At 35.8% G+C, this 27,626-nt stretch overlaps 1 protein-coding gene across 1 annotated transcript in view; it reads right to left on the minus strand.

Moving 5' to 3' along the window:
* The window catches only part of LOC131066775 (copper-transporting ATPase PAA2, chloroplastic), a 173,706-nt gene that overhangs the window by 135,618 nt on the left and 10,462 nt on the right, over window positions 1–27,626 (minus strand). The window contains exons 2-4 of the mRNA XM_058001614.2: window positions 21,511–21,588; window positions 12,293–12,390; window positions 12,093–12,146 (exon numbers count right to left, since the gene is read on the minus strand). Of these exons, the coding sequence (XP_057857597.1) occupies window positions 12,093–12,146; window positions 12,293–12,390; window positions 21,511–21,588 (230 nt within the window). The remainder of the gene's footprint in view (window positions 1–12,092; window positions 12,147–12,292; window positions 12,391–21,510; window positions 21,589–27,626) is intronic.

Here is a 27,626-nt window from a genome sequence, read left to right on the forward strand (position 1 = left end):
GTAAGGTGATAAAAACCTGTTGGTTAGGAAAAGTCATAGTTAGGCATACAGAGGAGTAGGAAGAGCATACAGCAGGCAACAAAATATTACATCTTTTTAAGTCTTTAGTATATTGTACAATGTAATGTTTAAACTTTATCCATTCTCAAGAAGGAAGTACAAGAGGAAAGAACACTTTAGGAATATTGGCAGCCATACAGTCATAGTTGGACTGCTCGCCGAGTTTTCAGCGAGTTTTAAAAAATTCGTGAGTATTTTTCCCTAGCGAGTTTTTACAACTTCAACTCGCCAAAAAGACGAGTCAATGAAAAAAAATTGCCCGCTAGTAAATAAAGGCAAAAAACGGCAAAAATGAGTTTCATTTCATCATTTCTGTCTTGAATTTTGCTGAGAAGGGGAAAAATACACTTGCAAACTGATTTCCATCGAATTTTTTTTCAAGTCAGTCTCATTCTCTTAATCAGAATATATACATGAAATCACATTTCAATATGTCTTTTTGCTTTCTTATACTTTAAGTTATATTTCATGTATATATTGGCAAGATGTTTGAGAGTGGTTTTAGATCTCTAGGAGTTATAATGCAAATTTTAGGTTTTAAAAGATCTTTTAAATTTTCAAACTTAGTCAAATTTCAGTAATCAGTATGCTCCTATCAGCATTCTCTCGCTCTCTCTATCTCACTCACTTTATCTACCCCGAATTTTAGACCTATCTATCTCCCTATTACTCTTCCTCTATCCCCCTCTCTACCACTCTCCATCTCATTCTATCCTCTCTCCCCCAAGATCTAGACCTATCTCTCTACCCCGCTCTTTCTCACCCTCAAACCCCTGCGAGGGGTGCTACCCTCAACCTAATTTTATTTTGCAGATGCTTGGTGGCAAATTTGGGGTGGAAATACCCAAAATATCAAAAATTTTGCCCTTAGAATCTTATGTCAACCTTGTAGTTCATCCAGTTGTGAGCCCAATTGGAGCTTGTTTGAGGCCATCCACACGAAGAAGAGCAAGTTAGCTCAAAAATGCCTCAATGACCTTGTCTTTGTGCAATATAATCTTAAGTTGCACATAAGGAAGGTAGAGGAAGCACCAGCTGGTCCAATTGATTTGGATGATATAGATCCTTACAATAATTGGACATCGCAGGAGCAGCCTCCATTGTTTACAAAGGATGACATCAATGATTTGGAGAGGCAGGCTACGGAGGAGGGGGGTGGATTTGGTTTCACACTGGATGACATAGAGGAGGATAAGGAGTCATTGCCAGTGCCAGGTGCAGCTAGAGGCAGAGCTACATCCAAGATGGAGGACGAGCCATAGCTTGAGCCAGTCATACCGAGCGAGGAGGCACAATCACGCCCACAACAGACTTCTAGGACTAGACCCTCTAGTTCTACCTCTCCCCTAGTTTTTACTAGAGTTGGGAAGAGGAAGATGTAATTGTATATATTTATTTACTTTTAGTTCTACAAAAACTATTTACTATTTTGCTTCCAACCATCAGCATTCCTCGTGAGGATGCGATTTTGCACCCACTTTGCATTTAAATATATCTAGACTCAACTTGTTTCTTTTGTGTTCTCATTTATTGACTCATGGGATGCATCTTCTCATTAAATTTTGCAAAAAAAGCATTTCTAATTAAATTTATGCAATTTTTTAAGTTCCTGAGTTTTTTGCCGAGTATTGGCCGAGTTCTTCCCGAGTTTTTTTTCAGGCCTTGGAGAGTTTTTGGTTTTGGTGAGTAGTTCAACTATGCATACAGTGATTATTGGCAGCCATACAGTGATTATTGGTAACCATATAGTGATAGAGAAATGGGTTTTAAATTTATTATAGTGAATTGCTTTTAGCATGGTTTGCACTATATTAAAAGTGAAACATTTATTATTTATTTTAATTTGCTTCTTCCTAGATGACCGGCCGTAAGATAGCAAAGGGAGAACTTTTATGCTTTGATTTTTTTTTTAAACTTTTCCACCCAAAAAAGGCTTAAACTTTTATTTTTATTTTTTTCTTTTTTCATTTTTCTTTTTTCTTTTTTTATTTTACTTCTATAGGGTTCAGCTAGTATTTTTTTCAATATCTTTCTGTTTTTTTTTTGTATAATCCATTGTAAAGTAATGTTCTCTTTTCCATAAATTTCTTGTGAAGTCTATTGTGTTTTGACTTCCATATCATGCCGAAATATGCAACATGAATATCCGTAGATGAAGTAATTATTCTTTTATGATAATTATTTTGAAGCACAACTTGATTAATTCTGAAATCTTCAATAAAGTCAAGTGCCTCTACTAGAACCAATATTATCAACTTTTGTGACTCTTGTACCATGTCCAACACACACAAACTACCATCTTTTCAAACTCATTTTTCATTAGTTGCTTGCCAATAGACAATTCTAGTTCCTTTTCATTGATCTCCATAGCATCAATAAAATTATACATAGATAGAAATACTTCATAGTTCTTAATTGGCCAATAAAAGAGGCCATGAGGAGAAATTGTTTCATCTTTAGAACATGACTCCAATTCCAAAATTCCTTTGATGTTCAACTCCACAAAACTATTATCATGCTTCTTTGTCTATTCTTCTTCAAAATTTAAATTTGAGGAATCTGCAAAACCTGCTTTTTCACTTAAAGCAGGGTTCCTCAAATCAAATATGTATTTCCAGCCCTTGTTTCCATTGAAGAGTGTGTTCTTCAACTTATCATCAGCTTTTGCTGCTACCAACCAACCCTGACATAGCAATGTATCATAAACTTTCCTCTGTAAAGAGATGACCACAAAATCAATAAAAATGTTTGAGTTTCAATAAATATCTTTTGAACCATCAAAACTCGTAACACATTATTTCCTTGTTGGTCTAGATCCACCAATTGAAAATTTGGGGCTCAAATGGTTGTCATAACCAAACTTCTCCAATTGTCTTTCAAAAGTACATTCACACCTGACTCGCCATCAAAAATCGTATTAATGAAATTTCTTCCAAGGATCTTCTTGTGCACCATCACTGATTTCCTTAAAACATTAACCATCAATAACATGGGATCAATCACTTGGTCTCCAAATAATGGCAATTCCATTATGAGATTATGTCCAATCCGAATTCTAAAAGGACCATAGTGTAATGTCCCCCTCACAGGCATGAACATGCATGAACATTTGGCAAAGACCCTTACCCTATTTAATTCCCAAAGGATAATTGGGATGTACTAAGGGAATAATTAATTAGTTAAATTAACTTGTTAAAAGAAATTTATTTTTCAAGAAACTTATATTTTGTTAAAGTTGGACAGTTAATTAAAAACTATCTTATTTCAGGGCCTGAAAATAAAATAAAATTCAAAAGAAATTTCAAAAGTCACTTTGAAGGGGAAAATGAAATATAATATTTCAGCTAATTCAAAAGGGTATAAAAAGAAGAGTTTGCAAATAGATTCATTTCATACATTTTTATCAAACCACCAACTTGTGAAGACTGACCTTTGTTCATCTATTCTGTCCTAGGACGAAAACCCTTCAACAAAGAATGGTTTTTTGAGGACAAAAACCCTCCCAGCGATTTAAGTGAATTCATCCAGGTTTCACCATTGTGTTGAATGTTTGTTAGAGATTTTATTGTGTTGGAATAATTCAGTTTGGAGGGATTGAAAATATCATTAACCAAATCGTTTCGACATACAAAGAGAAGATTGAATACTGGCACTTTTGGTATAAAGGTTAATTTATTGTTTTTCGTAGACAATACCATTTCATGGTTTGAATGAAGACCTGGCCGCACTTATTGCTGCTCATAAGAGGGTCATATAGCAAAAAGAGGATGTATGAGGTTTGTGAATGGAGGCAATTGTTGATATCTCATACATTAAGTTTTGATTTACATATTGTCTATGAGTGATAAATTGGTAAATTTGCAAATTGGTTGAGATTTTTAGTAGGGAAATCGCGGTGGTATCAAAGCTGGTTTTCTTGCTAGCTTGCCGCGTAGTAAATCTTTATTGTATATCAAATTCAGAAGTTGCACATGCATGTCATTTTGGAAGCTATAAAATATCCGTCACAAATTTCCACAAGAGTTTTTCAATAGATTTCCCAAAGACTTTTCACAAGCAGCAAAAAATCCATTTATCCAATATTTTTTGCAAACAGCACAACAACTACAATACTGGAAATTAATTATTCAGGGATAATATGTAATTGCCTTCAGAGAGAAAATCAAATCTTTCCAGACAACAATCTGAAATGGTTCCATATTACAGCACAAGTCTTGTACAGGTATGTTAAGCAGTAGAAGCAACCAATATACAAATGTATTAATGTTCAGCATTTGAAATGCATTGACATTAAAGGATGATATATCAGCATAGTCACAATATATACATGTCCCAATGTCCACGAGTTCTCAGAAATAGCTCACAGTGGTAAGGGAACTTCAATAGTCGAGCCCAGATTTTATTTCTCCAACAAACTTGTATGAAGCTGTTTCAGCTTAGGAAGCCACCCGATAAAATTTACCGTATGGCAGCAAAAATATAATATTCACCCTCAATATAGTAACCACCCAGCAATCCGTAACCAAACAAATGTTTTCATAACTCTATAATAATCTCAACAAAACTCTCAATAATTAAAAGACAACATATATATATACTTCACTTCAATATATCGGACGATGAATCTCTTCATTCATTCATTCAGTTCACTCTAATAATACTGGCAAATATTAAACATACCATGATTTGCCAATATGATATAACAGCATATATAACCTATTACTCCCGATAAAGGAAAACCCTAGAAATGTTCAATATAGCATCAATTCCCTTTAATTAGTTATTCTGCAAACAATAATATAACCAATAGCTTACAGAATTTTCTAAATAAGTTATTCTTATTTTTCCAAATAGATACCAATTACCTCAACAAATTTGTCTCCAATAGAGACTTTACAAATTTGGCTCATCAGTGAACTCCATTGCGAATCCATTCCCATGAAGAGTCAGGTTTCTGTCCAACCCTTCTATCAACTCCTGAAAGTTTTCATCTCCAAAAATCATAAGACGTTTACCAAATCCAAAGCATGCCCGCTGCATCACCAGGAACCCCCTTATAAAGATCTCCAAGAAGCATCTAGAAGATAAGCCAACTTGACATAACTAGAGAAATATATTTAATAAAGTGGCATTATAATAATATTTTATTGTTTAATTAAATTAATTAAAATTGTGTCATCATTTGAATATTCTATTTATTTTTTGACAACTTAATAAAAATCCAATTGATTAATTGTCACTTAAAAATTGGGGACATTACAGTCCTCTCGGCCCAAACCTTGCTTGTCCTCAAGTAATTCTCTGCTGCACCACCAAGATCCCAAACTATCATATGAAAAACACAGTATCACTCCACTACTCCACACCGATGCAACCAGCAGTACTAAAGCCTGCAACTCTGTTAATCTAAAGCATTCCCACTATCAAGCTGATTAATGGATCCCAAATCATCACGTTGTCACCTCCATCAAGTAAGGAGATAGAAGTATCTCAAGGAGCTATCAATAGCAAGCAACTCTCCCACTCTAAATGACCTCCCATGGATGTGCAAAACACCCATCATAGGCGCACGAAAAACATATCAGCCCATTCTAGGCTGCTGATGTAAACTAGAACAACACCCATAAATCTGTAAATCAGACTTATGATGATGTAAGAAGTGCCTCCAAGGATAAATGATGATAGTGCCCCATCGTTATGCCAAACTCCAATGATAAGGAGATGATCCATGTTTCTCCAAAATACCCAGACAACTGCTGTCCCCAAAGTGCTCCCAAGAAAATCCATGTTCAGCAATGTAGAGCAGTCATTACTCAGCAATGTATGCAGTAGTAACCATGTGTTAGGGTTGGAACAAACTTCTGCCCTTATGCTCATATGCATACCATAGACCATAACCCAGCTGAAACTCAAACACTTGCAAGTCAAAACCTAAGTATCTCTGACAACTTCATACCTTAGTTCATAGACCAGATGAGACTCCACTTCTCCAAGTGCATACCAATCAAAGGAAGGTATCTCCATGACATATGTCACAAGTCTTGGAATTAGGGCAGTCTCAAACTTCACCAAAGAATCACCATCATGATAGGTTTGTACCTCAACAAAAATGGACTCCTCGAACTCTCCGTGGATGACCAAAAGCCCAACCAAATCGCTTATGCCTCCATCTACATGTGTAGGTATAAAACTTGTGGCTCAACTATCCCATCTTCCTCTATGAATTTAACCTTCAATGGGTTCTCCAAAATAGGAAACTGGTGAACCCCATGATGCAAACTAGATACCCCAATTGAATTTTCTGAATCATACATAAATATATGTTCCCCTTGATTTCTCATCTCAAGAGGCTCATCCCCTATATGCTCCATTCCCGTGTCTTCTTCCCTTGGAAAAAATAGTGAAAGAAGATTGACTTTTCTTTGTTGTCTCGGTTGAGCTATATGATTGCAGTGTTCTGGATATTCTGTAAGTGCTATCTTGCTTGGGCAGCCAGCAACTTTGCCTCCCTAGCTCTTTGTAGCCATCCACCACACATACTTTGTGTCTTCTTTACATCTTCCATGCTATAACATACAAACTCAGACCTCTTGTGGCTTGAAATCATAATAAATGCCTCATGCTTGACTCTCAAATCTTGACGAGTATCATTAACGTGAGTTAGAGTTGCAAAAATCATGTAGTCATTTACCCTCAATTGACCTTCCAAGGTAGATTGCTTCTTCATAAGTGCCGGTCTATTGGGTGTCCAGCTGAAAGTCACATGTTCTCCTAGCTGCCTTAGCTATCATTGAACTAATCCATACCTGCAACTCCTTAGCTGTTATGTTCTTGCCTCCATCCAACTCCATGGTGAAGCATCCATGACAAACCAAATATTATCAAATTGTAGGGCCTTCTTGTTAGGCAATCTCTTAGTCTCTACAATCAGCTGTCTAAGACAATATGCCACATATGATCTTAACAAGTATTCCTCCAATGTAATCATGCATACGAAACAAGGGAAATCAATTTCACAATGGACTGTCATACCTTGCATGTAGCAGGAATCTGAGAACTGGGTTGATTCTTGCTTGTCCATATCCTCATGGCTGCAGTGTACTTATGAACTAAGTCACAGGATATGGCGATTTTCATGGATGAGGTTCGAATTTAATCGAATTTCAAACTTCTATAAAAAAAATCGAATTTAATCGAATTTCAAACTTCTATAAAAAAAATCGAATTTAATCGAATTTCCTTCATAAAGCACTGCTATCCACCTCTAAACACAACTCAGCTGGTCGTGGGTATTCTTTGTATATGCTTTGTATCTATTGGGTCATGGGTGTCTACAATTGCTGGGTTGCCCTCGGATTTTCTCCAACAAGGGTCGCTATTCTGATAATTTATTAGAAGTATACATATATTTAAAAATAAACAAAATTATAGAAAGCGAATTTTATCCGAATTTTTTTTTCGAATTTTTCCCTTGTCGAATTTCATCCGAATTTCATGGTTGTCGAATTCGAATTTGAATTCGAACCTTGTGACTTAGCTTATGAACATGGCTTCATCCTCCTTAGGGCTTCCACATGTTCGGCTAGGAGTCCAAACTTCTAGACATGTTGACTGATTTCTATCTTTTCCATGATCACTTGTAGGCTGCAAGACACAAGCAAGTGATTCCTCTTTCTTTTCCATAATTTCTTCAATGGTAACTTCTGATATTTCTTCTTCCTTGACCTCCTCTTGTGCTTTTGAATTCTTTTCCATTTTAGGTTTCACTTTTGTTGCTTTTGAATATTCCTCTTCTTTTCTTTTTCGTGTTATGTAATCATAAAGTCCCCTTTCCCTTGGATTTATCCAATCCAGATAACTCATATAATCATCAAAAGCAAATACAAATTTAATTTGTTCAAACAGCCCTAAATACTCTTCACATATTTTGATGGCTTCAAATGTGTACCTTTTTGGATCCCATCGCCCCAATCTGAAATTCTCCTTAAAGGGCTACTCCTTACATCTACTCCTTCGCACATTCACTTGCAGCTCAAAGTAATCAATAAAGGAGACCTCTTGATGTATAGCTGGCTTAAATTCCATATATTTGGCATAATACCTGGCAACTTTCTTGGCAGGTTTTCCTAGTTTTCCTAGTTATCCTTCTATTGACATTAGACCACTGAAATATCCCTCACGGATTTCTATAAAAAAAAATTCAATAGATTTCCCAAAGACTTTTCACAAACAGCCAAAATTTCCATTCATCCAATATTTTTTGCAAACAGGACAACAACTACTGTACCGGAAATTAATTATTCAGGTATAATATGTAATTGCCTTCAGAATGAAAATCAAATCTTTCCAGACAACAATCTGAAATGGTTCCTTATTACAGCACAAGTCTTGTACAGGTATGGTAAGCAGCAAAAGCAACTGAATATGAATGTATTAATATTCAGCGTTTAAAATGCGCTGACATTAAGGGCAACTTCAATAGTTAAGCCCAGATTTTATTTCTCCAGCAAACTTGTATGAAGCCGTTTCACCTTACGAAGCCACCCAATAAAATTTATTGCACAGCAGCAAAAATATAATATTTGCCCTTAATATTGTATCTGCCCAGCAATCTGTAACCAAACAAATGTTTTCATGACTCTATAATAATCTCAACAAAACTCCCAATAATTAAAAGACCACATATATATATTTCAATTTAATGTATTAGATGATGGAGCTCTTCATTCATTCGGTACACTCTAATAATACTGGCAAATATTAAACATACCACGATTTGCCAATATGATATAACGACAGCTATAAGTTATAACCTATTACTCCTGATAAAGGAAACCCATCGAAATGTTCAATATAGCATTGATTCCCTTTAATTAGTTATTCTTCAAATTATAATAAACTAATAGCTTACAGAACATCCTAAATAAATTATTCTTATTTTTCCAAATAGATACCAGTTACCTCAGAACTGCAAATTACTTATTATTGAAAATTTGTCTCCAATGGAGACTTTACAAATTTGGCTCAGTTGTGAACTCTATCGCAAATCCTCTCCCAGGAAGAATCAAGTTTCTGTCCAACCCTTCTATCAACTCCTGAAGACTTTCGTCTCCAGAAATTTCAAGTCATTTATTAAATCCAAAGCATGCCCAAGACATCACTAGAAACCCCCTTATAAAGATCTTTAAGAAGCATCTAGAAGATAGACCGACTTGAAATAACTGGAGAAATATATTTAACAAAGTGACATTATAACAAATGATGACTTACCATTAATTAATTGAATTAATTAATGGTAAGTCATCATTTGAATATTTTAACTTTTTTTTTACAACTTAATAAAAATCAATTTAATTAATTGTCACTTAAAATTGGGGACATTACAAGCTAACAATTGATGTAGAGATACATATAACATGCATCTAAGTGCAAGAGCTTATAGGCATTATCAGAGGAATCTCAAAAGAGCACAGTATAGTTTTCTGAAAAATCCAAAAGAAAGATTAAAGATTTCATTTTGTCGATTTACAAATAGAGGAAATCATGGCAGGTAGGGACAGAAGAAATGAAAGTAATAGCACAGAGCAGATACTTGATGATCTTGTTCAAAGACGACAGTTGACCAATTTCATGACACACATGTTTTAGAATATGAACATACCTAGGGCTGATCAAAATCACAATGAGGAAGCAAATAACATTGCAAGCAACCAAAATAACAACTAGAACAGTAATTGGATCAGCCACTAGACCCTTAATGTCTACATTTTTAAATAGAGAAGAAATTCTAGAAGGTAAAGTGGGACAGCAGAATGACAAAAAGAATTATCTAGACTATTTACGTGAGTATCAATCCTTAGGAAAGGTACGGGTCATTGTTGAAGCTTTGACAAAGGCCGAGTCACATTGGCCGATCAATTGTAATTGTGCACACCGAGAGGAATATCGGTGTCTAAGTCAGTCCTTATGTCAGAGGACACCGTGTGGTAAATACAAGCGTGTCCTTGCTAATACTCAATCTATGGCTTGTAACAACTTCATGAGGATGACACAAGGATGAATGCTGCCTACCAAATCATAATGTTGTGTGAGACGCCTCCATCAAAAGCAGCGACTATATTCATAAAAGTTTACTGGAAATCTATCATACATCAATAGTCATTGGAGGCCAAATACAATACAGAAATCAGAAACAAAGATATCACAATATTGCAAAGTTTTATCGGCTCTATCAATATAATTATCAAGAGAAACGTTGATATTAATTTTGGAGGCTTACCGAATCAATTCCCCCATGCGTATGCGGCAATTGATGGAATGACACCATTTGTGGGCAGAATACTACTCTTGGTGCAGATATTACATCACTGACAACATTCATTTGTGGTTCAGCAAAATGTCAAAGCAAAGGTACCTTGGCTGTTGACATAGAAGGTGATTTGATATGTGTGACTTCCATAAGGAGACATTTGCTCCAAATTGGAAACTACGAAGAGGAGTATATAAGTGGATGGTGCATCAGAGCTCATCGACTCTTTCCTTGATAGATGGGGTGGGTTGAATTAAATTGTGGTGGAGGAATCAAAGATTGGATAGTAGGCAAAGTAATAATGCTGGCTTGATAAGGTGATGGCCAGATGGCAATATTGATGGTGGTCTTTGGTGATGACGGCCCTTGGCTTGGTGTGATCACTACCGACTGGGGCAAGAGGACACCGAATTTCATGCAAATGTGTCATTGACTAATTTCTATCAATTGAAGTTAAGAAAAAGGAGCAAGAGAGAAAAAGGCATGCATAATCAGGGCTTATAGCTCTAACAAATGCACATCACATTCACGGATCCAGAAATTAGATACATATTTCTCAGTAAACCCTATGTTTGAAACTTTGAAGAAGCAATAAAATATGCCACACTTCATTTAGAAGGAGATGCTCACAGGTGGTGGTACTGTGGAATGATACACAAGGTCATAGTCTCATAGACTCTTATGAGGATTCCAGTCAGAAGATAGTTGACAATTTCGAAAAGAAACATCCAAAACTGCATTACAAGGAGATAGCACAATTAAAACAATATGGCTCAATTGATAGATATATGTCTAAATTCCAAAGGCTGTCCCTGTCAGTAATGATTCCTAATGTATCAGGTACTATTCATTGAGGGCTTGACCAAACAACTCAAGGGTTGTGTGAAGGCATTTCATGCAGTTATGTCATTAACTAATTTCATGCAATTGTGTCATTAACTAATTTCTATCAATTGAAGTTAAGAAATAGGCCCAAGAGGGGAAGTGGCATGCATGAAGTTCTGCCAAAATCTTATTCTTAAGAGTGGATTTCTAAATGGAAAAAGTTGATTCCTATTACCACAAGGAGTCTCCTTTTAACACAGTTATCTTGAATGTACTAGGATTCTACTGCAAATGTCAAATGAGTTGTGAAATATTCAGATAACATGTCCATTACTTCTAGCCTCATTTACCCAATCTGCCTAAAACTTACAATATAGTGTATTCAAGGTCATTAGCAAATGATGAGTTTGATGAGTACTTTGTGATCCCACATGCTACCCAGAGTCTAACAGTCTCCCATAGTTCTCATGGAGCAGCCTATACAGGCTGTGAATTCGATTGTAGAGAATTCTACTCGACCTGGTTGCATATACTCTCTCATCAAGTCTTCCCAATAGCAGCAGTCTAAGTAGCCAGCCAGAGGAACAGTTGATTGATTTGGAGACCATACATAGATAGTTGGAAGATGACTTTCACTATCCTGATACAAGCAATGCCTTAAATTCATTTGCTCAAACATTTTACATATGCACAATATGTTTATTAGTCTGTTGTGATTTAGTGAGTATATAAATTCATATGGCAATCATGGAGTTGCAAGAAAAAAATCACAGATTTTTCCAATTTTTTACAAGAATCAGTATGCATTCCTTTAATGAAGAAGCAAACCAAAAAATAGATGGCAAGCAATAAAATTGCACATGATAAAGCACAAACATATGCAAGAAAAAGTAAGCACCGGTTCATCAAAGAATGAAGCATCCCAATTAAGATCAGGGTATGCCAAAGAAACCTGCACAAAGTCAGAATAGGTTTGTCAGTAACCAGTTGAGTCAACTAAATAACAAATCAGTCGTGATCAATTTGAATGACAAATTTAATCAAATCTTTGAAAAATTTCACATTCTTATATCATAATTCATGTTAAATCATACTTACAACACTAATCATAAAAGCAGATATTGCTCCAAATCCAACAAGTGAGTTCATATTTGGGGATCTCTGTATAAAAGCTTTAAATCCATCCATAAGTAAATCTGCAAAAGCCAACAAGAATTTTATTCATCACATAACAAATAATTCCATATTAAATTTTACACGTTAAAAGCCATTTCAAATATTAGTAAAATTGCTAAATTGATGTTCCTAATTATTTTGGTAGTTTAAATCCTAAGGAATTGATAGAATAGATGAATGGCGTAGAAGAAAATTTTGAGTGTAAAGAAATTTCAATTCCTGAAAAAGTAAACTTTTAGAAGACAAAGGTGGTTATGATGCTATATGGTGGAAAGAGGTACAATTAGAAAATATTAAAAGAGGGAAAGAAAATAAAGGTGAGATAGGATGGTAGCTAAGTTCATCCCTGCAGATTACAAATTGGAATTGTTGAAGAAATAGTCAAATGCAAGATAAAAGGATATAAATGCAAAGAATTATGCTAAAGAATTCTAAAAGTCGACAATAAGGGTCGATCACCATGAAGTTGATCAAGAGGAAAACAGAAGGTATGGTTTTAAAGGATCTATTCAAGAGTTAAGTATAGTAAAATTAATAAATTATAATCAGTTAAATAAGCATACCAGTTTGCCCTGAAGGCCTAAGACAAGTTGAACAAGAAATTTCAGATAGGTGGCAATTAAAATCAAGGAAATAGAGATGGAGGACAAAATTCTGATTATCCTGAACCCAATGAGAATCAGAATTGTTACCACGATGAGAGAGCTAACGGTTATCAGTGTGAAAAAGGAAGATATGATAGAATAAGTGAAGTATTGTGCAGCACCTATTTCAAGTGTAGAGTTGAAAAAAACAAGTCATTTGAGTGCTCGCAATTACAAGGAGATCATGACAAAAGGCCATAGAGAACCACAAGAGCCACACATGTTAATGAAGAAGTCTCCTACAATGGAGAACAAGCAAACCAAAATAGGGTGAGTCACCGCTGATGAGAAGAGCTTTGTTGAGACCTGCAGTCAATCAACCAAACCAACTTAAAGAAGAAACTTTTACAAAACCATATGCAAGTATGTAGATATGTGTTGTAAGGGCCAAAGATGAAAAACTCTTACTCCGCAATAACTCTTTTGGCCCAAAGTTTTTGAAAATTCGGGACTCGGCAAAAAATAGGGAAAAAAACGGCAAAAACTCGGCAAAATTATCGAACTTTTCAAAATATAAAATTCTTAAAAAAATCTTGAAAAACACACATATACACTGAATTTGTAGAACATATTACTAATTTCCATCATATATAAGCCAAATTTTGAGTTAAAATCATATCATATACCAAAAAACAAGTGCAACCTCTAAACGAATTTGAGTTCAATACATATTATAGAGGATTTGCATTCCTTGAATCTCCTTTCTGTAGAATTAAAGTTCTCCTCTACTTCACATCTTCCATAAAATAAATACTTTGTTCAATAGCTGGCATTGGCATGTGCACACAAAGCCTTTCAAATTTTCAGCTCATCTCATACACATTGATGAACTTTGTCAGCTTTCACAACATACCTTCAGCTTCAAGAACATGGTTCAAGAAGCATGAGGCTTCCACATGAAACTACCATATCATGCAAAAACACCATACTGAAGTTTTCCTCACAGATACACCCAAAGGATTCACATTCTTCCCACAGAGATGCCACATCCCTTGAAGGCACCTATTTTTTACTTGTTGTGGATAGGTATACAGTTACACTAATTGATTCACAAATAGCAAGGTGCAAGGCTATGTAATCAATTGCATGATATTTTTCAGTAAAAGAATACCCAACAAATCATTACTGTAGATTTATTTGAGTTTTTCTCCCGATTTTTTTTTATTTTTCCCAATAAATCGCCCCAATTTTTTCAAAAAAATCGCCCAAGAGCTTTTTACAGATTAAATCGTTGTCATAAATGACTCGTAATAAATCGGGAGTTGAAAGATTTTTTGCAGATTTTTTCATCTATGAGGGCATTACTAATATGGTAGTACTAATAATTTGCTTTCAAGTGAGATAGTAGGAAAGTTAAACTAAACCAGATAGATAATCCTACTCTTTAGAGACTGTATTGGTTGCAAAAATCTCATCATGTTTTTGTTAGTAAGCAATGTCTTCTTAGGTTTAAGATTGGAGCTTATATAGATGAAAATTTGTTTATCTCATGTCTATTGATGTTTGTCATATTGTGTAGGGTAGACCATGTGTTGACGTGTCTAAAGTTGCATCGCTGCAACTCTATCTGGCCAACGCAGAATAGAATGATCTCGCCGAGTACCCTATCCTCTCTTGTATAAGGAAGCCCTAATGTTGCTTTTAATCGATCAAAGGGGACAACCTCAAGTTTCCAAATGTTAGTTCTTGACTACGAGATAACTCAACGGTCGATGTGTTTTGCTGGAAGCACAAGGGGACTTACGCTTTACAACAAGCTGGTCTGCTGCAATTCTCAGATTGCGAAATAAAAAGCAAAGGGGAAGGGATAGGAGACCTAAAACTAACAAGATTGGTATGCGGGTAGACGGATTCAACATAACCAATCCCTGCTTGGCCAGAACGGTTCACAACCTCGCAAGAACAATGCAATCTTCAAGGGGACTTGGAAGATTTTTAGACTGCAGATGCATGGCTAAGCGCCCAATTCTGGCGCAGCTCAGACAGACACCTGCAATTGAACTAAGCACGATTAAAGGCTCAAACTAACCATACACAAGAACATACAATCAATATATCCTCAATGGTATGAGCCTAAATCCATCAGATACCTGCACACCCAAAACAGAAAGATCTATCTAAAATGCTGAAAGAAACCATGCAGACAGACTAAAACCAAGAGGATAAACATCAAATCAATGTCCATTATATTGATTCTAGCTGCCTATTACAATAATTTCTGCAACATCTCTATGCTACTGCTAAAATTTAACCTATTCTAACTTCTAAAATCCCCCTACAAAACTCTAACCTTTTACAATGAGAGGCATCCTGGCCTTTATAGATTTTCAAGTCGAACCGGTAGCTAGGATCGACTGCATCCAAGGGCCGCAACCTGCCCTCTAGAAGTTGGCATCTTTAACCCATGCCCACTCAATTTTCAGTTATCCCTTCAACCACCTTCTCAACTGCCTACAACTGTTTGGCTTTAATTCGGTCAATTTGGCAGACAGACATAACTGACCTGTTTCCCTTTGTTTTAAATTATCTTGAGTGGGACCCACAAGCAGTTTTACATTAAAACAATTTCAGTTTTTAAAACTGAATTTCTGGAATTAAATCCAGCAATGCATTTCTCAAGAATGTATAGACTTGGTAACATTTTGTGTTCTTTGTCTTTTGGTATCAGTGGTGGACTTCAACTCGTTGTCCAGGTGGTTCAGCAGCACGCTTCCCAATGCTTGGTTTCAATCTCGCGCTCTACATCTTCTTCTCTAGCATTAATCGCGATCAAGGCTCCTTGACGTTTCAGGCTTTCTCCTGCTTCTTCCAGACGATGCCTTCGACCTGCAAATAATCAATTTCACTTTAATCAATCAATTTGAAAAATTAATTAAATTAATTTAACAAATATATCAAATTTCAAATGACGTCTGGCTTCGTCTCAATGGAGTTTGGGATTGAGAAGCTCTTTGTGAGATGTATCTTTTAAATGCCTCTCCTCGAACGCGAACTCTAATCCCTCGTCTTAATGACATTTGGGTGATTTGAATCCACTGAAGCTTCTTGGCTTACTGACTTGCTTTCAAGATGACCAAACTCGGTTGCTTAGAATAAAACGTAAACTTGCTTAAGGGAGGAAACTCGGCTCTTAAAGCCAAAATGCAAGACCCCCTTTTCGGCCTGTGAGCCGAATTTGAAAGTTTCAAGCTTTCAGTCTTTTACCTTCTATTTCGGCCTAATAAGCCGTTTTCCAAGTTTGATTTCTCCGATGTGCTTTGATCATAGCACAATCATTTCTCCCTCTCTCCTAATTGGTAGACTGCAACTACGGGGGTCCTTGTTTGAGGAAAATGGGGTGTGTGTGCAAGCACAACACCATGGAAATTTGATAGGAAAGCCATACATAACGGTAGAGAGAATACTTACAGGCTAACAAGGGTTGGAGAAAAGTATGTACTTTTACCCTTTAAGGATCAAGGTGAAGAAGAGAATGGTATTGCAAAAAGTGTACCTAGTAGATAGTAAATATTTTTTTAAAGGAATTAAGCAAGAAATTTTTTGTTATGTTATTATTCCCAAATCTATGCATATAGAAGAAACCATAGAAGCAATGTGTCCCTATAATTTGGATAGAAAACTATTGACAAAATACAATGATATTATACTCGATAAATAACCAGAAGGGTTACCACTACTAATAAGCATAAGTCATCACATAGATTTGATTTCAAGAGAAAATTTACCTGATAAGGTTGCTCGAAGGTTGACATCAACCAAAAATGAGTTGAATAGACTTGTTTAAAAATTGTTGAGGAATGATTTGATCTGATCAAGTTTGAGTCCCTATGCAATACCAACTGTACTAGCACTAAAGAATGGAGGAGAATGGAGGATGCATACGAAATCAAAAGCTATCAACAAGATCACTATAAAGTACATTTTTCCATTGTTGAGGATAGATGAGATTATGGATTGCTTGAGTGCAACAAAGTATTTAAACAAGATAGATTTGAAAAATGGTTATCAACAAAACAGAATAGAAAAGGAAATGAGAGATACATTAAAGAAGTAGGAAGGTTTTAATCGGTGATTGGTTACACCAATTGGGCTAACTAATGTACCTAGTACTTCTATAAGATTGATAAATAAAGTTTTGAAGCTTCATAATAGTTAAGTTTGTTGTATATTTGGATGATATTTTGATTTTCAATAAGAGTAAAGAAGAATATTTGGAGCATGTTAAATTGGTGTTGAAAAGGTTAGAAGAAGAATATTAGATGATGAATGTGAAGAAATGTAGTTTCAAGAAAGAAAACCTAGTGTATTTTTATTTTATTGTTCCTACGAATAAACTGAAGATGGATATAAAGAACACTAGAGCTATTGTAGTGTGACATACACTGGTAAATATTTCAAAAGTAGAAGTTTTCATAATTTATGTCACATCCCCTTTTCTAAATAATTTAAGTAAATAATTTTATAATTCTTTAAGTTGGGCCAGATAATTTTATTTTAAAAAGGGAAACTTGAATATTATGTCATGGTCCGATTCTAAAATCCGTTATCAGCAACTTGATAAGAAATTGTCTTACGATAGTAAGACTTCACAATTTCTTATTTCTAACCTCGACTGGAGAAATAGCTGCAGATCATGATTAATAATATGAGCAGATTGTAAATCTTATTGTGTGAAGGTCATGGTTATTACCATGTGACATAGTAAGGGATGATTGCCATCCTTCCTAACAGTGATCACCTCCTAAGACTGATGAAGGATTAGTTAGTATTAACAAGGATGGATTAAGAGAGACAGATTAAATACTGAAGAGGTGTGATGGATGGCAAATGGACACATTCCATCTCATCGATCACAACCCTAAAGCTAAAACGCCACACTACAAACCTGATAGAGGGTTATAAAAGGAAGATGCCAGCATTCAAGGCAGGGCATCTAAGGATAACGATTTTTTATTAGAAATCAGAATCCCTGAAAGTTTGAATCTCTTAATTGGCAGATCGAATTTCTTAGCTGGCAGATTATCGCAGCCATTGTTGAAAATATTAGTTTGGTATGATGATCTTGATTATAAATTAAATACTTATTTACAATTATGATTATTTCTGAATATTACTAGAGTTGAGGCAGATATAGGGTCTATAATATAGATATTATAATTATTCCTATCTCATACATTATTGCAAAATAACAAGATTTACATTGGAATTCAACTTTATATAAATATTGGCATACTCTAATTAATTACATAATTATTCATAATCAATTTGAATTTAGTACACTCCTAGCCCATCCCTTAATCACTCACTATTGCCCGTTAAGAGGATAGGTTTGTTTTGTTAGGGAGAGGTGAAGTAATTCCTCACAAGGTAGATGATTCCCAAGATGGGATATGGACGGGGTCCTGAAGCCTTGAGGGAGCCTACTTGTCGATTGGTTTCCAAGCGCCATATGACAAGTAATTCCCCATCCTCCTTAGGGTTGATGATTAGGAGAGAAGTAAAGAATTGGGGCTTAAGTATGTTAACTGTGAAATGTATTATGAATCATTAATTGTTTCTTAATTTAATCTGATTTAAGTGCATAGTGATGTATGTTAATCATTGGGAATTTACAGCCTCCTAGTTGGGCACATTACAAATGGTATCAAAGCCTTGATCCTGCAATCCTGTAGGGTAAGGCTAAAACAATGAATACATTCTAGTCAATAAGATCTAATAATACTTGTATTTGCGTGTGTACTCCGCGACTGCATATATTCATGTGTATGCTCCATGTTTGGCATATCTACTCCATGAATATCTATGATTATTGTTCCTATCATCATGAGATTTCTATTTTTGATTAATCTAGAATATGGGAATAACAAGAGTAAACCATAAAGATATGAATTTATTTAGGGAATAACATTGCATTTAAATTCATAGATATGTGTCATGCTTCTAAACTCTTTCATTAATGTGAAGAGATACCTATGCTATAAGGCAAACATTGGAACAATAAACAAAGTGATGAGAAACAAGGATTAGAGAAAACTCGTCTTAAAGTAAACCTTGCCAATTTCCAACTATTGGTTACAACTCACATTCAAGGGAAAACATATATTTCTTAATTCAAAACTTATGATAATATCAGAATAGCACAGCGAAAGGTGGGTTACAAATTAGACTCCATGATCATTCAACAATTGCTTTAGGACAAGCAATCTTGGGAACGACGAACTATCATGGCACGATTCTAAAATCCGTTATCAGCAACTTAATAAGAAATTGTCTTATTAACCTCGACTAGAGCAATAGCTGCAGATCGTGATTATTAATATGAGCAGATTGTAAATCTTATTGTGTGAACTGTGAAGGTCATGGTTATTACCATGTGACATAGTAAGGGATGATTACCTTCCTTCCTAACAGCAATCCCATCCTAAGATCAATGAAGGATTAATTAGTCTTAACAAGGGTGGCCAAAGAGAGAGATTAAATACTGAAGAGGGGTGATGGATGGCAAATTGATTAGAAGAAAATTTGAAATATTTTTATATATTTTTTTTAGTTTTTCTATATGTTAGTAATTGTCATTTTTGAAGGCCTTCGGGGCATTTTCAGCCCTTGAAAGTTTGGCCTGTCCTTTAGAACGTTGCCATAGGCACGTTCTTTAGAAGAAAATTTGAAATATTTTTATATATTCTGGTTCGTATTTTTCAAGCTTCACAATCTTTCTCTGCCAGAAAACTTATTTCCATTTGCCACGAAGGCACCCAAGGAAACTCACGACTTCCGACAAAAAGTCTCCGTTACATCTATCGAGTTCGTATATATTTTTACACCTCACAATCGCTGCCGATACACCATTCATAGAAAGGCGATATTTTTTAATGAATAACATGGTCTTCAAAAAAAACGATAATCCTCATTAACAAAAAAAAGTTCGTAGACTCCTGCACTATGCATTCACTTCCCATGACCTGTTCAGAAAAACCGATGTCTGCTATGAATATGCACAACCATGTCCTCACTCCAGCTCAAATAAGGGCGTAACATCTGCCCTGGAAAAAAAAATTCCTCCCACACGACTTTGACTGTATCAAAATATGCCGTCTCCCCCCGGAAAAAGAGTTCAAGTTTTTTTTTTTAAAAACGATACACCAAAAACATATCCAAAATCGGCAACCACAGAGAAAATCTGACATCAAAAATAAATTCCAAAACTCCACTACTACAGAGCATCATGAAATTACGAATTCCACCATAAATACTCAGCACTCAAAAATAACTAAAGCCACGATATTATTCACTCCAAGCTTAAAAAGTCTGACCCGAAATAAATGGCTCGATAAAGAAAAATCACCACTAACTTGCCTTGAAAAGAAATAAATGAAGCGTTACATTCACGGACTTTTCAAAACATTACATGTCAGACTGATGACATGGCAGACAGGAACTGATTTGGCAAAGAAATCTGATGCAGCTGACAAATAAGCTTTCACACAAACAGCTCCAGCAAGCACATAGGTAGCTCAAACAGCCAAGAAAGCAGCTCCAACAAACTTCAATAAACTTCAAAATTCGTATTGACATCAATGACAAAAAAACTCCAACATGTTATTTGTCTTAATGTCTTGTTAGACATATGGCTTCTACATTACTATTATCAAAAAACATCAGAATAAAGAAATGAGAAACACTGTTTATTAATTTTATGGCCCTTGGCACATCATACATTGATTAACAGTTAAGCAGTTAAACTAAAATCAAAGGCCAAGTTAAGAGGGTCCATATCTTCAGAAATCTTTTTTCAAAAATGGAGATTAGAATCAAATCATTGAAAATTGAGGAGAATTGTATTACATAATTCTCTGTGGATGCTATTGAACTTAACATGCTGCATAAAAAATAATTTCAGATTCTTTTTCTTTCAATAATGTGCAGTACTTGATCTACTGTGAAATGAGCATAGTTTTGTGTGAAATGAGCATAGTTTTGTCCACTCTTTGGATAGCTACATCTTCCCCACTCGTATGCATCTAAGTGGAATGACAAAGAAGAGCTTGTGCTTCAGTGGGGGAGTCAGAGGTTTGACACCTGAGGAGAATAAGATATATGCACCCCATAGTCTAAGCACAGTCAGGTACACAGGAGTGGTCTCATATGCAGTAAGCTAACCCAAATTCTAAGCACAATTGTATGCATAGGTCAACAGCCATCCAATGTGGACCTTAAAATACCTTCCACCTGTTCCTTTCCTCACTTTAAACAGACAAAAGACCTAGAATATCTAAAGTTCTATGATTAAAATTAGAATAGCATTAATACTCTGTACCCCAGTTCTGAGAAAAAATTCCCACAAGTGCATACACTAAACTACATCTCCATCATGATGTTATCACAGACATGAGATTTAACATGGAATTATTTAAATTTTTAATCCATCTACTAATATCCATTTATATAATGCAACAGTTAGCCTGAGCCATATCATGAATTGGGATGAGATGGTACCTCTGCCTGGACCTAAGAGTGCTGCCAGAGCTGTTCCACCCTTGACGTATGCATTCTCTAAGATTCCCCATAATGAACCTGCAAAAGAATAAAACCTTCTAAAGATACATTTCGTATTAGAGATAACCAAATATATATTGTCAGAATGGAACTCAAGGATTATACAATATTTAATATTTGAAAAGAAAAAATACTTTTTATTCTAACTAATAACAAGATATTTCAATTTAGGAAAATGAAAAATTATGTTATTGTTCTGGAAAATACAAAATCTGCTTAAAACCCTTCCATGAAACAAAAACTATAGCTGTGCTGATAATGTTTTTACTATAATGAGATACATACAGTATCAGGTACTCTCTGCTAAAGATGTATTGGCAAGGCCTCATTTACTTTGAGCTTGATATTAGGTCAAAAATCAAGGGATAAAAAAAGGTGAAAATTTTCGCAAAGCTATGGTTGCCTAGGCCCAGGGTGTCTCTGACCTTAAAATTACCCTATATCTTCATACTTATAGCTGTATATGAAAATAGTGATTGACCGTATCTGTAAATTTTGATTCCTGAATCAGGACATAGATATTTTGCACAAACATTTGAATAATATGAGTACAGAATTACAGGGGAAATATAAATAAATATTTCACTCAAAAAATATACACAACTTTATTTACTAAGTTTTTAACATCATATACAAAATTAGAAAATATTAAATTATTTGGTATTCAAGATAAATGGCATTGTAATTTAAATTTTCAAAAATTTGTCTCAAAAACTTAAATGTTCCTTTATTTATAAGGCAAAAATAATGAATGTAGGATTTCCCTTTGCTTTTGGGGGTAGGAATTCACTAAATACTTTTGGAAAAGCTAAAATATTAAGCTATTGTCTTGTTTAATTACAGACCGCATTTGTTTTTAAAAAACATCCAGATAGAAATTAAGTAATTTACAAGGGAGATGGAGCACAAAAAGTAGAAAGAGCGAAAAAAACAGTAAAGATGTGAAATTGCAAAGATAGGCAAACAAAGAACCACAGATCCTAGAATTCTTAGGGCTATTGCTGGAAGAAAAAACCCTTGATGGAAGAAAGTTGGCCACATCACAAGGCCTCATTCATCCCCAACACAATTCCAAAGCATGGAGGAGACACAATACTCTTGGAGAGAGAATAAAAGCCAATCATCTTTTGGAGAGCACAAGTGGTCAATATTTGAAACCCAAACTCAATTCTTTGATGGCTACAAGGGCAAACAAAATACCTATGGCCCTAAACATGAAGATATCAGATGCTCAATGTGATGTCCCCACTTTCCTAGTGATCACTCAGGAGCATAGATTTGCCTGTTACTCATCTCCGCAAGCGAATTCAATGAATAGGAGATGTCAGTGCTAGCAAGGGGTTTACACTTAGCCAATTTTGTGGTTAGACGACTTATAATTATAAGCACTTTATGTTATAATTTCATAAAAGTCACTTTAAGCTAAAATTAGATATAATAATAAAGTGACTTTATAATAAAAATTTATTGAGTGCTTAAGTCATAAAGTTTCCCCCCTTGGCGCCACCTAGTCAATAAAGTTGCAACTTAAACAAAAAATGTTTAAGTTGAATAAGGAATAAGACCCTCATAAAGGGTCGAACTCTTTTGAGAAGAGTTTAATTTTAATAATTCCACAAAGTTAATAAAATAAATCCTATTTGGTATGGCTAGGGTTGAGGCTTGATAAACTCATTTGCCTGGCTTCCATTATGCATTCATTCACTCATTTTGATATCAGCAATTTGGAAAATTGAGCTCTGCTAATGGATTTCAGCAGCATACCAACCTCCATGGAATGAAAGCTCCTTGGGGATTTCTGAATTGGATGCCAACCCAGTTCATGATTGTGGGGAATTCACATAAAATTCCTGTTTGTGCTTCAATTGAGGATTTTATCAGCTATTCCAGACCTTGTTCAAGGGTTTCAGATTATACTTTGCAGATCCAGAGGGTTTGATGACGTTTCAAGGCAGCCATACAACTTTTTAGCTCAGCCATACCATTCCTATGCTGACCGTATAGCCTACAGGCCATTGGTTTCATTATTTGGGTCGAACTTCATAGAAGAGGGCTGGAAATGTTTCAAATTTAATGGTTTGCCCATTTCTACAGGGTTTGGATACATTTTGCAGGCATCAGTTATCAGACAGGGTCTAGATTAGTGTTTCTTTGTGGAAAATAGAGGAATTTCAATAATCTTGCTTGGAAGCCAGGCTCATTTCTCAGCAGATTCATCTCATTTGTTTTCAGTATTTATTGTTATTGCAAATAAACTCCATCGGAGCCTTTGGACCATGTTGGAGACTCATTTGTTGAGTTCTATTCAAGTTATTTCAAATAAAACCCTATTCTGGCAAGCGTTGGACTCCTGGTATGCTCAGATTGTTTTGTTAGAATGGAATTCTTTAAATTCTGATATTAACATATTGCTGTCAAAAAAATCAGAATTCTGATTTCTTAGCCAGTCTATTATTTCATGGTAGAAAAGTCCAAAAAAGTGCCATCGTCATGTTTATTTCCCTATTAAGCATTATATTATCATTTGGCACCAAAAACTCAAAAAAAAAATTACAAACCAAACCAATCACTTCCTTTCACAGGTCAAAGAAATATCAGACAAAGTAAACAAACAAAATCAGAAAAGAAAAAAAAAAAAAATTCAGTTCAGTTTGAGAAGGGATCTTTCACTCAAAAATGGCAGTTACTCTTCACAAATCAGGTCTAGGGAAGTCTTTGGTGCATCTATAGTGTAGTGCCTTCTTTGCTAAAAGACCTAATCTTTGGCCATCAATACTTTGCTTCTAGTGCTAGTGTAAGAATCAGTATGGGGAGGATATTAAACTAAGATTGACGCTGAAAGGCTTTTTTTTTGGTTGAGTGTTCTTCAACCAAAAAAAAAAAAGTAGATTTTGAGAGGAGATCCTAGGATGATGGCCAAAGTTGGATTATACTTATGAGACTGGGAACCAAACTTTGGCCCTCTCAATCATGTGATCTCAAACATGCCAATGTAAATTAATTCCTATAACCTCCTGTTGTGGCCTTTTTTGCGTGTTTAAGTTAGGGTTTTGGCAGCTTAGTGGGCAATTTTGTGTTTCTGCCCCGAGTCTCGGAGTTTTGGTCATGCCTAGTGTCGTTTAGGGTTTTTTGAGGTTATAGGATCAAGCAGTAACATGCTTTTGAACGTCCACGTCGGTGATTTCAAGTGCTAAGGTCTTTTTAGACCTTTTGGAGTTGTTTTCTCGCTCCTAGGAAGTTATTCAGATTGATTTCGCACTTTATCCTGATAAATTTCTTTGTGTTACGCTCAAATTTTTGGTAAATTTGCCTAAGTCCAGTTGAGTTTTATTGAGTTTTGAAGTTTCCTAGTGGTTTTGAGTGGAAAAATCGTCATTTTCTAGATGAAAATCCATATTGTAAGGGTTAAAAGGTCAAAATTCCATACTAGAGGTGCTTTTCCCCTCATATTCCTGGCTACCCATGGTTTTCCCCACTCAAAATCCAAACTGGACATGGATTTCCCTTGGAATCCATACTTGCCTCATTTTTCCACCTCTGTGAATCCATACTGGGGTCGTTTTTCCCATTACATTTGTCTTGATTCCACACCTGGGTCGATTTTCCACCAAGTCTTTTGTGACAAGTTTTGAGGATTTTTGTGCAGACACTCAGTCCTGACTCAAGTCGATTTTCCACTGCGAGAGATTTCCAATGTTTTTGAGTCCGGATTTTCATCCAGACTGGGGTCGTTTTTCCACCAGAGGGCTATTTTTTTGTGAGTGACGTAATTTTGAGTGGAATTTTCATTCCACACCTAGATCGATTTTCCCCTAGACCCTATTTTATGCACATTTGATGATTTTCAATGGGATTTTTTATCCCTGCTGGGATCGATTTTCCCCTGAGGGGATGTTTTGATGATTTTAAGAGATTTTTCTGAGGATTTTTTAATCCTTACTTAAATCTATTTCCCCCAATTGGCCATTTTTGGATTTAACTTGAAATATTTTAATAAAGTGAGCCCCATTTAATTGTTTTTTTAATTAAAGGCAATGATTATTTTAAAAATAAAAAAACAATTAATGATTTGCAATGAGCATTTAATGTTTTCAACCTTCTAGAAGCAAATCGGTTTCTACCAAGCAAGTATAAGAACAAGTGTTTTATCCACATTGCTTGTGTGGTGAAATTTGATGATGAAAGTGAGTTCAAATAGAGAGAGATCCAGCATTATTTTATTATTGAGTTTGCCAAGTATATCCATACTTGGGCGATTTTCTCTCTAGTTGGCGATTTTGGAGGAAGTGATCAAGTGAAGTGATTGATTGAAGACTATTCTTGCTGCCATTGCCATCTATTTTTTCCAGCTTGGCAACTTTAGTGGCTACCATTGATGACTTTGTGCAACGATTTTTGGAGAGGTATCGCCATTTTTTGTGAGATAGCGATTTTTGTGTTCGGGGTTTCCACCTCCAACTTGGGCAATTTTCATTGATGCCGCCATCCTTGCTTGCTGTTCTCAGACTTGATTTGGCAGAATGGAGTTTGCTTTGATGACATTTTCAGACTTGTGTTTTGACACCATAGCTGGAAAATTTCGATTTTGGTTTTGCAAGGGTTTCGTGCCATATTTTGGTGGATTCCCTTCATGTTTGGTGGCTGCCATTGTTCCTACTTGCTGTGATCATTGCAGATCTGAGTCTTGACGCCGTTATTACAGCTGATGCGACCTCCATTGTTGGCTGATCGTCGATTTTCAGACTTATACTTTATTGTCCAGCCAGCCACAACTTCAACGATTTACACTTGGAGGCATTTTGGGGATCATTTTTCAGTCAATCCTCAGACCATTTGAGAGCTGTCACAGGTCTGCAACTTCGTTTTGGCTGCTTGTCCTCAGAAAACTTATCTTTTACCAGCCATACCTATGTTCCCGAGTTTGATTGCTTTCACCATCAAGACTGATTTTTATCAAATTTGTGCATATTTTGAATGATTGCAACATATTTTGAGAGGTTAATTTGAACTAGTTGCAGGTTGTCTTCAGATTTGTTGGCAGCCATTGTTGCCTTCGGAAGGTGTCCTCAAACATAATTTTGTGTGAAAACACATCCTTTCACATCTTTCCTTAGTCACTCTTGATCCGGTATACTTCTTTGCACTTTAATTCGCACAAAATTTCCAAGTATAAGGAGGTGTTGATTTCATGAGGGTTTCAAACCAAAGTTCCCAGACTCGGACTCGGCTCTGACTCGGCAAGGCTGACTCGACTCGTGACTCGGCTCGGACTCGGCAATGACTCGGCAACGACTCGGCAAAATAAGAAAACCCTTGAAATTTAGAGATTTTTAACGATTTAAAACTTGTTTCATACACCCATTATTGAATTAAGCTTAAAGACACTATAACATCATCAAATAGAAGCTAATTTGATCACATACATAAACATACATCCATCACATGCGTAGAAATGTAAATTGTAGTTGAAGGAATTAGAAAACATAGATATATAGAGTTATAAATGTTGTCCAATATATATAAAATCCATGACTTCAAATGTTCCCAAACATATATGTAACTCTAAAGTGTAAACAAAAACAAGTCTATGGCTTAGGCTCTAGCTCAACCTCGTCTATCTGCCTCCTAGAAAGGTGTCTAAGGTAGGTCCTGGATGACTGAGTAGCCATAGTCTCTGCCTGTGATGTGCCAGTCTGAGCAGCCATAGGTGTTGTGCCTGATCGTGCTCTATCCTCCTCCTCTGCCATAGCCACAGCCTCAGCCTTTCTGTCTGCCTGGTCAACCCACTCAAGGTCCTCATTAGTGAAGACTGGATCGGTGGACTCAGTGAGCCAATCGGACTGTAGTGTTGCCCCAATGTGATTTGTGCAAGCTTTTTACCTCTTCCTCTCAACTGGTTGCAAAACTATGGCTTCCTATTTTTCCAGTGTTCCACGGGCGTTGGGGACGAGGGGACGCGTTTCCAGGACGGGGGGACCAAGGGCCTAAGTTTGGGGACGGCAGGGGGACAGCGACGGGGGGGTGGCAAGGTGGTGGTGCTGATATAGTTATACATA

This window comes from Cryptomeria japonica, chromosome 2 (assembly GCF_030272615.1).
Source record: "Cryptomeria japonica chromosome 2, Sugi_1.0, whole genome shotgun sequence".
Taxonomy (NCBI): domain Eukaryota; kingdom Viridiplantae; phylum Streptophyta; class Pinopsida; order Cupressales; family Cupressaceae; genus Cryptomeria; species Cryptomeria japonica.